Genomic DNA, 13,744 nt, shown 5'->3' with positions numbered 1-13,744 from the left:
TGGGAGTTCTACCAAGGTTCATTTGTCATATTTGCATTGAAAAGGTAAAAAGGTCAGAATGAGGAAGACTTCATTTACTTCCTCATTTTGAGACCCCTCCCCATGAAAGGGACCACCAACCCATTTCAAGGAAAAAACTACGCATGCTCAACGGCTTTTGAAAAGATTAGCATACAAAGCCAGGAATGGGATGTACCAAAATTATGACTATGCATTTGAATTTTGGGTATTCAATACTTGTATGGATAGAAGGACTCTGTAATCATCTGAAAGGTGCAGTGTGTATTTGGGAGCTATCCTGCACGCTGCCCGGCGTCGCAATAAACATACACTTTCTAACTTTAAACTGTTAGAGAGTTTTTGTCCGTCACAGTTGGATATCGGTACTAGATCAATATCCATATTTCTTTAATAAATCACATGATTCATATGGATTAGTATGGAAAAACCGTACGTAACCAGGCTTTAATTGACACAAGTTTTGTCCCAGACTATACCTTTATATCCTGGCTCTTTGTTTTAACCTGGAGATAAGTCTGACTGGGAGAGCTGAACACATCATACACACCTATGTCAGTCTTACTGCTGAGGAACTCTGCCTGCAAGACAGTGCAAAAGAAAACTCTTAACAAAACAGCAAAATCTGTGGTGTTCATGTATGTGGTACAGCTTACAAGAGCATGGCAGCCTTAGCAAAAGTCCACTTTATGCTTTGGGTATCTGGGTTTTTTTCCTTTGATATCATGGTGCAATTATTAAATCCCATTTGACAGGATCTCTCATTTTCTTTCCAGCTGTAACATGAAGTACCAAAAATAACAATAGGTGACATGTCAGCTGTTGCAGAGAGCAGGACAGCATATCACTGATCCCAGCCCAGGCAATTTAGTGTGTCAACACTCCAAAGCAACCTGTTACAAAGCAGTACCTGAACTCTCAGAGTTTTGGTATCAGACAGGATTGGAAACTCAACATCAATTACTCCATTTTCTGGAACTGTGTAGTTCAGGATATGGACTGTCAGATTTCTCTCCTCTGTTGCCTCATTTTCCAGGTGAGAAAGTGAAGAGTGATGGAAAAGCAGGTCTGACTCCTGTGCAGTAATTGTTACAAGATTCTGCCTTTCTTCAGCTGTCAGCTGGTTGCTATCAGAACGCGACACCTTTAGCTAAACAAAAAGAAAGCAAACACTTATCAAACCCATTAAACAGGGTAAAGCTAAAATGCACAACACATAGCATGTAACAATGTTTTTGCACTCACATCGCATAAAAAAATAATGCATTCTCATATTTCTCACACATCAATAGCTTTATTTCTGTTCCTTAGTAAGCACTGCAAGTAGGCAAGTCAGACAAGAACAAAATTATTCATAACTCCAGGGAATAAAAAAAAGAGTAAAAGCAACATAGATGGAACTGAAAGGACACATGTTGCATTTCAGCTCTCCCAATTACTTTTCTAGTTGAAAATGTTTGTGTCTCGAGTAAATTATACATATCCTGCCTACAGTCTGAATACTTAATTTTATCACTTGCATTTCACCATCACAAGAAAGGGCAACCTAACACTTACAAAATATGGGAAAATGAGTCAGATGAGCAAAGATGGTGCTGAGTTGGATGTTTTTATGAACTCATCAAATGAGTTGAAGACTAAAACCAGGCCCAAAATTGAGTGTGCAACTTCTTCACTCCATCATGTATCAATCAGCACTACAACTTATAACCTTCATGCCCACATTCAAGCAGATTTTCATCCAGTAAAATCCTTCTTATTCTGCATTATACACTACAAAAAATCAACTTTTATCTTTAAAAGCACTGAACTGTTTCCTTTTTCAGCCCATAGATGTCACTGCATTACCACTCCTCCTCAGCCACTATTTCCCTGTTCTCTCTCTGAAAAGTATATGCTCTTCAGGTAAGATCTCCACTTTGTAGTAACAGCAGCAGCTGTTCATTCACACTTCTCTGGCAGCACAACTGACACCTTCCTGTCTGCCAGCTGCAAGAATTGCCAGATGCTTCAGCTATCTCTCACTCAGTTAATCTTTGGAAGAGGACTAAAAAACAGGTGGATTCAAACTGGGATGCTAGCAAAGAAATTGAAAAGCACAAAAACCAAAAGCCCAAATGATCAGGATAGCATAAAGCTACATCTTGAGCCAATCCACTCTGGAAGAGTATATTCAGCCTAAATCACTGCTATTTAGGTCACCTTTCTATATAGTAAAGGCTCAAGAATTGTAAAATTGACTCCCCATTTCAAGCAAAATGCAGTGATACAATATGCAACCTCTGCAAAATGTAGAAATACTGAATACAGATGAGGGACAGAATGAAGAACATAAAATATTTATATGAGTGGACTGCAGCTGGCATGAAAAAGACGGGACAGAAGGGAGAAGCAACACTTTCACTTGAAAGCAATATGGTTTGATGAGTTTTAACTGAATTATGTAAAAGCTGTTTAAATACAGAAATTCACTATATAAAGTATATATTTGTGTGCATGTGTATATATATATAGAGAGAGAAAGAGAGTTAGATATACAAATACCATACAGAGGCTTGAAACTTAATAACTGATGTGGTGTTTCAAAGCACAGTCACAAAAAACAGCTAGGGAAGATTTCTCTTCCATAAGAAAGCTGACAAAATATACAGAAATATATCCTGCCAAGACTACAGCATTCCCTGCCACTTTGCCCTTTTCTAGAGCAAATGCCTCCAAGTTTAGTATTTGCTGATATGTATTGTGAAAAAAAGAGAGAATTTGAAAACAATTCTGTAAATTACACTTAAAAATCCAAGGCAAACTTTGCTATCTAAGCACAGAGGAGAAGACACATTTCTTTATCCACAGATGAAAATCAAACAAAAGAACTTACAGTAGCTATGAAGTTCAGAGAAGGCTTTATAACTCTAGTGTAGTCCAGAAATTCAATAAAATAGTCACTTTGCTTTGGAAATATGATGGTACTTGAATTTTGGGAGATTCCTGTTGAATAATTGTATGTGTTTAGACAACATGCATTTAACACATATATTACTTTAGCAGCAATACAGTTTACTGCCTATGACTTTGAAATAATTCTATCATCTTTTTCACCATTTTCATTCCTATCATTCTTCATCCTTCTAGCTGAGCAACAGTAAAAAGGTGATACATGTACTGGCACTGCTTGCCACAATGCAATGTAAGATATACCACACAGGGCTCCACTCACACAGACTATGTCAGAATGACACAAAGAAGAAACTTACTAAATCCCAAATCAGCCAGCTTCACCTTGCCAGGGTTTCTACAGAAAGTCTGTAATGAAACCTAGATTCTGGGACAGGCAGAAAATTTGTACGCATGATTTTTTTTCTAATGTGCAAGGTGCAGTGGAACATGAACTCACAAAAAAACCCTCAGTTTGTAAATCAGTCCATCTAGAAGAGGCTAGACTACGTACAACCTAGGACCAGGGAACTCTTTCTACTAATGTGGCTTACAAATACACAACGTCAGGTAAGATTATGATTAAAGTTAAGTTTGTAAAATTCAGGCTAATGGTAGCAATTCTTTATGCCTGCTCTTCTCATCAGAAATGATCAGTCACTGACTTCAATCTCCTATCAGAATCTGTTTCGCAGTTATTTAATACATCATTTAGCAGAGAACTCTATTCTGCTGAGTTAACAGCTGGTTACACTATTAAATTTCTAGGCAAGCAACATTCAGATAATATATCTGAGCATGGATGGTGTGTGCTGACACCAGTGCACGACACTTTTCCAGAGCTCCAACCTCTTCCATAGAGCAGTAAGGCACTCTGGATTTCTGTCAGAAGAGCTCCCACAGCCACATACCTGTGAGTGACTCAGTCACCACCGCGATCATTTCTATCGGCTCGATGTAATCGCTGTCACCTTGGTGCCACAACTGCTCAGCATTCAAGTTTTGCAACATCAGCTTGTTACAGGTTACATTCACAGATCCATTTATCTGCAATGTAGGAAAAAATAACTGTTGAGCCAGAAAAGCCAAGGACACCTTCCTGTCTAGTGCAGCTTATTTCTAGTTAAGTCCACCAGCTCTCTTCACATACAAGTTTTGGAGTGTGAACACCAGAAAATTATGAATGCTGACCCTTTATTTTTTTGCCATCAGCAACCATTTTTACTCAATCCAGTAGAAGTTCAGTGCTTTTTTTAGAGGAAACAATGCTTTAGGGGAAAAGTTACTTTTTTTTTCCTAATTTTTAGAATTATCCACTTCTCCATGGCTAGCACAGTGGTACCTAAGCTTTACAGGAAAATAAAACTAACAAGTTCCTGCCTGAGGAGAGGCGTATACCCTATTCAGTATCTGAGCTCAGAGTTTCTGTAGCCCAAGTGCTGCTGAAGGCACTGAAGTCAGACAGTGGCTGAAGTCAGCAAACAGAAAATTAGAGTCACTTCATGTAGCAAAAATTTAACCTTTTTTAACAGTCTACATCTCAAAAGTAAAATGTCTGATTTTGCAAAGAGAGTGCAAAGAATCTATCACCTCTTTTGAGCCTTCAGATTGAAATTGTGTGTCTTTTTAAATTTCATGCTTCAGGTTACAATTAGTGCAGTAGACTCAAATGTAATTGCTGGCAATTAATAGGCAAAATGCTTTGGTTTCTACCATGCTAGAGCTCCACCCAGACAACTGGAGTGTTCTCCTCCAGCCTTGTGACACAGAGCTCAGTGTGCCAGGACAGACATAGAGTCAGGGAGCATTCCTGAGCACAGGTCCCCCAGCACCTATTCAGCTTCTGGAAAATTTTTCTACCTGGGTCAGTTGGTACACTCCAAAATAACCTCAGGCACAAGTAAATGAAGCTCAGGTGCCAAGTATGATTCCCAACAAGCAGTCTGAATTTAGATGCTTTAGGCTGGAAAAAAGAGAGTTTAACACTCTCCAGCTAACTAGGCATTCAGGAATGATTCCAAGCATCATTTAACCAACAACAGGACAGAGACTTAAAGAAACTACTAAGAGATGACTCACCTCCATTGTGGTTGTTATATTTCTCTTGTTTGCCCAGTAAGAAACAGAAAGGCAAGTGATGGTTACAGTTCCCTTTACTGGCTTTCCATATGTGTACCTGAAACACATCAGGTAAAGTCAAACAACACACCACCTTCCAGGACCTGGGCTCCTGAAGAGCTCTCAAGGCAAAAGATCCTGCTAAAATATTATTCTCTGGCCTCAGACATGGGTAGAACACATTTCTACTTTGAAACATGGAGTTCACCATACCGACACCAGTTCAGCAACACTTAAAGCTGGAAGCCCAAAACCTGGAGAAGATACACAGTGCTGCTCTTTCCACTAAACAAGCTCTATAAGCCTATTAAAATTATTATGGGCTGTATGATGTACAAAAGTTAACTATACTAAGCTAAAAGCTGAAAGCAAGTTATTGAACAGAATACAGATGTAGCATCATAACTAATATGCAGGAGAGTTAAAATGGGATGAGGGAAGTGCTTACCAAATACTGCTAACACAAAATGAGATATCTCCAGATATTTAGTAATAATTATTATTACTTATTTAGTAATCACAGTCTCAAGTAATCATTGCAAACAATGTCCAGCTATGGCAAATCTGAAAACTGTAACATATTCCCTTCTTAGCATGACAGTAGCAACCTGCAGTCACTAAGCAGCAATAAAATAAAATTTTGTATAAATGTTTTCCAAGTTATACAGAGAAGCGAAGGAGGGAAGGAACAACATGGGGACAGAAAGGACACCTAAAATCATTCTAGCCCTCAGCAGTAATACATGTAGGTGTGGTAACTTTAAAGTATTTTAAATCATTATGCAGCCACTTAAGTAATATCAAGCTGAAAAGCAGACAGAAAGAAAAATCAAACAGCATAGTTACAGGAACAACTCCGATAACACTGTCTGGCATTTAAACTCAGTCTAAGCAGACCTATTTGCAATAATAAGCTGCCATTAACCTTGAAATTATACTGCCATTGGGCAGCATCCCTGTATTTAACTTGATCTAATAATACTCCAGAAAAGAAAATGGGCTTTATGCCATCTACAAGTTGTATAAAGAGGCATTTTGTGTATAAAAACAGTAGTCAGAAATGAAGCAATTCTCTACAAACAATTACAATGTATCAGTAAAACTTTGTCACTGCTGGGATTCAACCTCAGATGGTTCACTGGTGTCCACATATGCATTTATTGCAGCAAACAGGTACACTTTCAAACACCTTATGAGTACACCAAATGAAAGAGTCAAGTATCCTGGGGAAGACCAAAAGAGCTTAAGAAACTAAATATTAGCTGGCATATAATGGATTCCAAAAGCAAAGTAGAATGGGGGAAAAAAAGCAAGGAAAACTTTTTTTTAATTGCCCCTTAGGAGATTCATATAATCACAGAATGATTTGAGATGGAAGGGATCTTAAGGGTCATTATGGTTCTAACCCCTTTGCCATGTACAAGGATGCCACCCACTAGATCAGGTTGCTCAGGGCCCCATCCAACCTGGCATTGATAGTTTATATTATCAGGTTACATGGACTCTACAGAATGAAGTGTTTCCTCAAAGTCCAAACATTTAATTTAAATAGCCTGGTAAACAATGATTTCTGCATTTGACTTGTAAACTGAGTGCTTCTTTAGAAGGTATGTATTTTAAGGCATTAGATAATCCACAAAAGACCCTTTATTTCAGTCTTCTTGGATGGATCTACCAGGTAGCTTTATCTGGCTCTCATCTTCAAAAATAAAATTAATTTCTGAGATTAATGCGGAGTAATTTTTTGTCTAGATATTTGCTCAGCTGAAAAATAAAATATAATTTACACAGGAGTCTACACTGAAGCCTCTTCTGAATTTTTCAAGAGCTTTTAATTCTTTACCCATTTAGGGCTATAGGTATTTTGATACAAGAAACCTATGCTTGAAATCTGCAATGCTGATTTATTGGAACAAGAAGGATATTCATAGAAGTTTGCCTAATCTTCCAAGTTGTCTAATAAAATATAGTTACTGTACCTACAGAGCTTAACATGGTAACTTGGAGAGTACCATAAAAGAACTATAAGAACCAAAAAAAGCATCAAAGTACATATTACAAGCAAGAAACTTAAGAAATTTTCAAATAAGGTAGATGAAAATGTACAGCTATAGTCTAGAACTATGTTTACCAGACCAAAAGAACTTACTGGAAGTCTGAAAATCTACTGAATCTTGTTACAACAAAATCCAGTAACTAGAAACAGATACTAGCCAACTAATTTTGAACAGATGGGGCTTTATTAGCATTTTAATTTTTACTTGGACACTTAGAGACCCACAATAAGTTTCTTAAGAGTGAGGGTGACAACAGTATCGGTGATTTACTTACTTTGCAGAGACAACACCAGTTACATCTTCGTCTCTCAAAGAGTAGTATAAGGGTGTTGTTATCATAACATCAAATTTTGGTAAAACTAAAAAAAAGAAAAATTACAAGAAGCATTAAATTTACAGAAGGAATATTCCTTTTTTGAAGTAACAAGAGTAGAACATGCAATGTGATGAAGACTACTAGTTTCCTAAGTTTCCTAATAAACAGTAAGATGTATTTTTAACCCAATTGCCAGACTACAACATTTTGTTGAAAGGAAAAAAAAAGTATCATAAAAACAGCCAGCATATAAGCTTCTAAGTCTGAAATATAAAAGGTATAGCTTATTCAGCCTTTACAGAATTCATCAGCAAAATTCACAACCAGATACTCTACAGATATTTTGGGATCATTAAAACTAGCAAAGATAAACAGGGCAACTGATAAGATGGTACTTTTTGTCAGTCTCAGAGAAGTCTCAGAGAAGCCAAAGATTTGGAAATTAAACTTTCTGTGAGTATTTAAAATGTTCATGCCAGACAAGGGAAGCCAGTATAAATTAATGGAGAATCACTACTGATTTTGGTCACTTCTAAATAACACTTACCATATTCCATCACTTTAAATCTTTGATAATGAACTTGACCCTATAGAAAAAAAAATCATATGAGAAAATACATATAACTGTGGTTAGCTTAGTAAATTTAACATACCTTCTTGGCCAAATCCCACCCATATTCAAGTTAAACTACAATTTCTGACATGGTGTGATTTTAAATCATGGCTCATTCACTATCAGCTCCTGTAGAGACCAGTAATATATATTTACAAAACAGAAGGACACAGAAGTTCATGTGAAGCAGACACATGTAAGTATTTATCATGAACAGCTTGTGCAGCTTCCAGTCTGCAGACATCTACATATACCTGGTTTCTGTACTAAAAAGATTGAATACCTGAGCTAGCTAGCATAAAACTACCTAGCGTAAGTAGTCACAGTCATCATGATAAAACATGACTGACATACCAGCACCATCTTTGCTAGCTCATCTTAAATTAACTTGTACAAACAAGAAGCTCCTACAGAGTCTACCTGTGGATGAGACTATTTCTAAACCTTGTATAATCTTATGATTCTACATTTACTCAAAAGGTGGCTGCAGTTTTGTTACAGTCTACAGCCATACTTATTTCAGCAGAGATACCCTTTTGTTGTATCTTCTTGTCTCCGCTATTTGTTACTTAAAATCAAGGCAAGAAATCAAGGAACCACATAATGTGCTGTTACTTGTGTTCTCTTCTATTTTCCTATTTTTCTAAATTTTTCACTCATTTCCTACAGGAGGGAAAAGAAGAATGAATATGGATAACCAATTGTCAGGTGGCATCCAGATGTATAAGACAGGAATGACTGTAGCAAGAGAGGATAAACTGAGAACTCCTATGGTAAAAACCCTAGGACTAGAAACTAAACTGGAAACAATTATAAACTTTTGTTACCTGATCAACAACTTTGCTAGTTCAGCATCTGAGACCAAGCCCTTTACATATCTGTATTTACACATCTCCTACTGAAATACTCCTATCAAAGTAAAAATCATATTGCTGTTGATTTGATGATTAAGTCGCTAATCACCAAAATAACTGCCATATCTATATTCCTAGGTTTGAAAATATACATGCAGAATCAGCTATTTTCACAACATTTGTGCAACTCTTAATATTTGCAACACAAAATGCTACAGCAGTGACATGCATAAATCAGTCCACAATCAGATTACTATCAGGTAGTCTTAGGAACACGTATTTTAGGGACATATCCTGCAGTGAATTCATCTCACACCTTGTTCTCTGAACAGCTTTTATTTCCAATGCTAAGTATATATGTGACCCTTGCCATAAAGCAAACCCTGAACAAAATGTTACCCCAGACAGCACGGTTAAAAAGCATCTCCCTTGAATATAAAATATTGTTTCCCATCATCTCAGAAGTAAAAATAAAATTTTTTTTAAGTACAGTTAGAAACCAAGATAACTGTAAGTAGTAGAAAACAGAGCTTACAGTGAGACTAGTACTCCTGGCTGCATCTTCTCTAAAATGACAAGCTCTGTGACACAAATCAAGCCATGCTTCATAGTTCAGGGAAAGGCAAAGACCCTACCTGGTCATGTTGATGATGTGAATACCAAGCCAGATTTTCCACTAACACATTTTTTAGCCAAGCTGGTCTGAAGTAGGACAAGTAACAGCACTTCAACCACTCAATCATTTTAGTTCATTAGGGCAAGGCTGTCTCTCTGGCAAATATTGTTCAAATACACTGAAGTGGAAGTTGCTAAACCAGTTTCCAGGAATAGTAGCTTTGAGACAAGCAGTTAGTCAGTTAGTTATATATGCACAACCCAAGAGAGATTTTTAGGGGTTTTCTTTTTTCCTTTAAGATAGGAAAACAACACCATGCCTATTCCATTTTTTTTTTCCTAGAGCTGCTTCATTCTAGTACAGGTTTTGTCTTCCATGCCTTCTCCTACTTCTTAACTACACTCACCCTTCCCAACTAACAACATTTTGCCCTAAATCAGCATTTCTTAAACTGCAGAACACCTACTGCAGTCTGTGCCAATCACCCAGAGTACGAAAACAGTACCAAAAAGAGATCCACAGAAGTGTTCTGGGATGATGAGGATGAGCCTTTCAGCAGGGAAGCCTTAGATGCTGTGTATCCTGACATCCAAGAATCCCTAATAACTGCAGTCTAGATTCTGCTCTGCTGTGATGAACTGTCCTGTTTTAATTCATTGGGTCTGAGCCAATGAAAGTGAGGTTGTTTTTCTTCTTTGGCAACTGAAAGTCCCTGAAATTAATCTGATCGGGTCAATTTTCTTATTTGTTTCTGACATTGACAAGCATTAGTGTAGAGCACGGGGAAAGACCCTGGGTGTGGTCCAGGGCTTTGCCCTGGAAAAGCAGAGTGCTGGCACCAGCTGCATTCCTGGGGCTACCTCATTGTCTCACAGGCCCTGTCAGAAGCACTCTTCTGTCTTGGCTGTGCAACTGAATAAAACAGGTTTTTGTCTAGACAGAACTAACAGAAGCACTTCATGATCACTTCCATGCTTTGTTTTCACATACAAGAAACAAACCCCAAAATGAAATTCTGTTCAAATTCAATAGCGCAGTCTCCAGAAACTAGTCAGAGTCCCACCAGTGTCACCACTATTTACACTAGCAGACAGTTGAATATCTGTGCACATTTGCAAACTACTAAATACTCAGGCAATGCCGAAGGCTTTATGTACAGTCTAATTCTGAAGAAGTGTGAGACAGTTTTTAAGCAATTATATATACAACATTAAACTTAACACATCAAATGTGAAATCTATAACTGACCTAGCACAAAACATAACAGAATTCGCTGTGGATACACTGCAACACATATTAAACCTCAAAAGCTAAAAAATTCAACATGTAAAGTATATAATCATTCCCAGTTGATTCTGAAAGTTTGCTTAACAGCTGAAGCTTTAAAAAACGTGTAATACTCTTTAAAATATTTTGGAAAGCCCTTGTTGCACCTGAAACATTACTACTCTTCAATATTTGATCACAAATTTATACATAACAACTTCCATAAATTATATTACAAAAAGCTGTTTAACTAGAAACAACTTCTGGTTGGAGGTGCATGCTACAAAAACTCAGCAACTAGAAGTCTTTCAGCAACAGGAAATATAAGATATCCAACTAAAACACAAGGTAGAGACTTGGAAACCAGACTGTAATTACTCTGTCTTGAGTTTTCCTGGAACAGCTGTACTAACACCTGAACTTTTATTAAAAATACTACAGGATGTTTAACAGCAGTAAGCAGCCAAAACCTGATTTAAAACACGATTCAGAGGAAGCACTTCCAAAAATCAAGACTCAGTACACTTGGAAACTGATCTGTAATCTTGAGAAAGGAAACGTTATTTAATCACTTAACAAATCTTTAAAAGACAAGAGTGAAACTGAGAAAGAAAGGCTGGCTATTTAACTAGAAAGCCCAGGTCATGGCATCAGGATAGCTAAGACATGCAGAGTCTGGGATTGCCGTATGAAGATGTTCCTAAAGTCTCAACAGATCCATAAGCTGGCTGCATGCCATGCAGAGCCAGAGCTGGCAGTACTAGTTAAGGACAGGAAGACTTATCTATTAAAAATCCCAGTCATATACTAAGCAGTATATGCTTAGCAGTAAATCTAAGTTCTCAGTGACATACCTCTCTTACCAGGACGAGACTGGTGAATCTATGCAACTTTATATATGACACAATAAAACCTACACCTTCCTTGAACAGCAGAACTGTTCAAGGAATTACAGAACTGTTCCAGAGAGTAATATCCAGCTAATAGCTAGGAATATCCACTAGGAGTGATCCAGTCACTCACTAGCTTTCACTGAACACCCACTAAATCTCCACTGTATCACCAACACAGAGACCCCTACACAACTCAATGTTCAAACAGAACCCCACCACATATGACCTTGTATTTCACAGCATAAACTCCCTTGCAACCCAGAGAATAGTTTCCCATTAGAAAAGTTCTTTTCCTTTATTCTACAAGGTGTTTTGCAGGTTTCAATAATCCACTGGTTGACACACTTTCAGAAAATTAAGTCTGTGAGAAAACACACTAGGCAGACATAATCTAAAAGTGTGAATATTGCAATAGTCACTTATTGTATCTTGCATATGACAGCCTGATACAATGAAGATGCTGTGTAGGCACATGCTGTAGAAATAATGCATATTGCTTTGTCATTACATTCAACATGGAATTTGAAAATTAAAGCGGAGCAGGTGTAAACAAAAAAGGGCCTGAAAGTAAACATAAGTATTTCTGTGTGGGACTTGGGGCTGCTGTTCTATTCCCAAAGGATAAGCACTGTAAGAGTCACTTTTTTTTTCTGGACACCAAGGTCTAACACTTCTTTTTTTTTAAGTATAATATACACTTCTTTTTCTCTTCTATTTTAATTTTCAATTCAAAGAGTTTAAATGCCAAAAGGACCCATTTATCTTGATCTCCTTTTAACACAAGTTTGGTACTTTTGTATTCAGCTACTCCAGCAATTTGTGTTGTCAGAATGCATCTTCCAAAAAGGCAATCATGAAATAATAGAGAACACCCAGGGAACTGCATCAACCAGTCAGCAAGGAGTGACACTGTGTCTTGAGCTCACACCTAAGGTTTTTTTAACTATTGGTTCTCAACGGAATGTACTGAGAATTTGTCCAGACCCATTTGATCCCATCTAAATTTTCAGTATTCACAATACTGCCAGTGCTGTGGTCTGCAGTTCAGTTATGATGTTTCAGTCATTTTGAAATCACTCTTTACCTCCTTTACCTGATGCCCTTTAGCTGTATGTTGAAATAGACAGGAACAAAACATTCTCTATTTACTTTCTCCTTGTTACTCATGACTTGAGAGGCATTCTCACTCTGACATATATTTTCCAAGATCATTAACCTTCTGTAGCACGGCTAAAATTTAGAATACCATCAACTACACTCTACTAAGGTTTCACATCACTTGTCTCACAGCTGTTTCATTAGCCCAGAGGAATTTGTAAGGCATTTTTCTTTAAACTTTACCATTTTTTTTCTCTTTGGTTTTATTTCAGGAGGGAGTGGCACTCCTTCAGATCCTGCCTCAGCTGCCACAACTCCTTCATCAATTATCTCCTAATTTCAGCATTACTCAAGCCTTTGCAGAAAGCCCAAGCAACATTTCATAAACACTTTTTCACTTGGCATGTGAGCTGTTGAAGGAGCCCACCACTGCCACCAGCCTTTGTTTCCATGTCTAAGCCACACTTCCCCAACTGCTGGAAAGCACCTACAGTAGCTGTGAGTGGGGATGGCTTCTCAGCTGGATCAGTGAACTGGTCTGGAGCAAGAAAAACACACAGATGCTTTTCAGTTTGGGTCACTTTCCCACTGCACTTTAGATCTCAGCCTGACTACAGCTGCTTCAGTGTGACTGAGGGCACAGAACAGCAGGCAGGGGATGGGAAGGAGTGGCAGAGCACAGGGAGGAGCACAGGAACAACTTCATACATTTTTCCCATCACAGACAACTGCAACAACTCCACACCCACATGACAAAGTGTTTGAAAAATCCAGTCCTGACACTCACTTGAGCACCACCCTCACATGCCTAAGCCTATTGAAGTCTATCAGACATATAACTGGTACTGGTAAATGTTACTCCCAAATAATACATGATCACATGAGTTTTTCTCCTTTTTACCCATCATCTCCCCCATTATTTAACATTAAGCAGTCTTGTTTATACTTGCTAAAAGTCTCTGAA

At 37.8% G+C, this 13,744-nt stretch overlaps 1 protein-coding gene across 3 annotated transcripts in view; it reads right to left on the bottom strand.

The window, feature by feature from the left end:
• CD109 (CD109 molecule) overlaps window positions 1-13,744 on the bottom strand; it is a 67,130-nt gene that overhangs the window by 33,544 nt on the left and 19,842 nt on the right. For all 3 annotated transcript variants that reach the window (XM_068183837.1, XM_068183836.1, XM_068183835.1), the window contains 7 exons: window positions 7,988-8,027; window positions 7,399-7,483; window positions 5,029-5,125; window positions 3,861-3,996; window positions 2,894-3,003; window positions 929-1,168; window positions 498-599 (listed from right to left, as the gene is read on the bottom strand). In XM_068183837.1, the coding sequence (XP_068039938.1) occupies window positions 498-599; window positions 929-1,168; window positions 2,894-3,003; window positions 3,861-3,996; window positions 5,029-5,125; window positions 7,399-7,483; window positions 7,988-8,027 (810 nt within the window). The remainder of the gene's footprint in view (window positions 1-497; window positions 600-928; window positions 1,169-2,893; window positions 3,004-3,860; window positions 3,997-5,028; window positions 5,126-7,398; window positions 7,484-7,987; window positions 8,028-13,744) is intronic.

This window comes from Anomalospiza imberbis, chromosome 3 (assembly GCF_031753505.1).
Source record: "Anomalospiza imberbis isolate Cuckoo-Finch-1a 21T00152 chromosome 3, ASM3175350v1, whole genome shotgun sequence".
NCBI lineage: Eukaryota > Metazoa > Chordata > Aves > Passeriformes > Viduidae > Anomalospiza > Anomalospiza imberbis.
The sequence above is the reverse complement of the archived record's forward strand: the minus strand, read 5'-3'. Positions and strand labels throughout refer to the sequence as shown.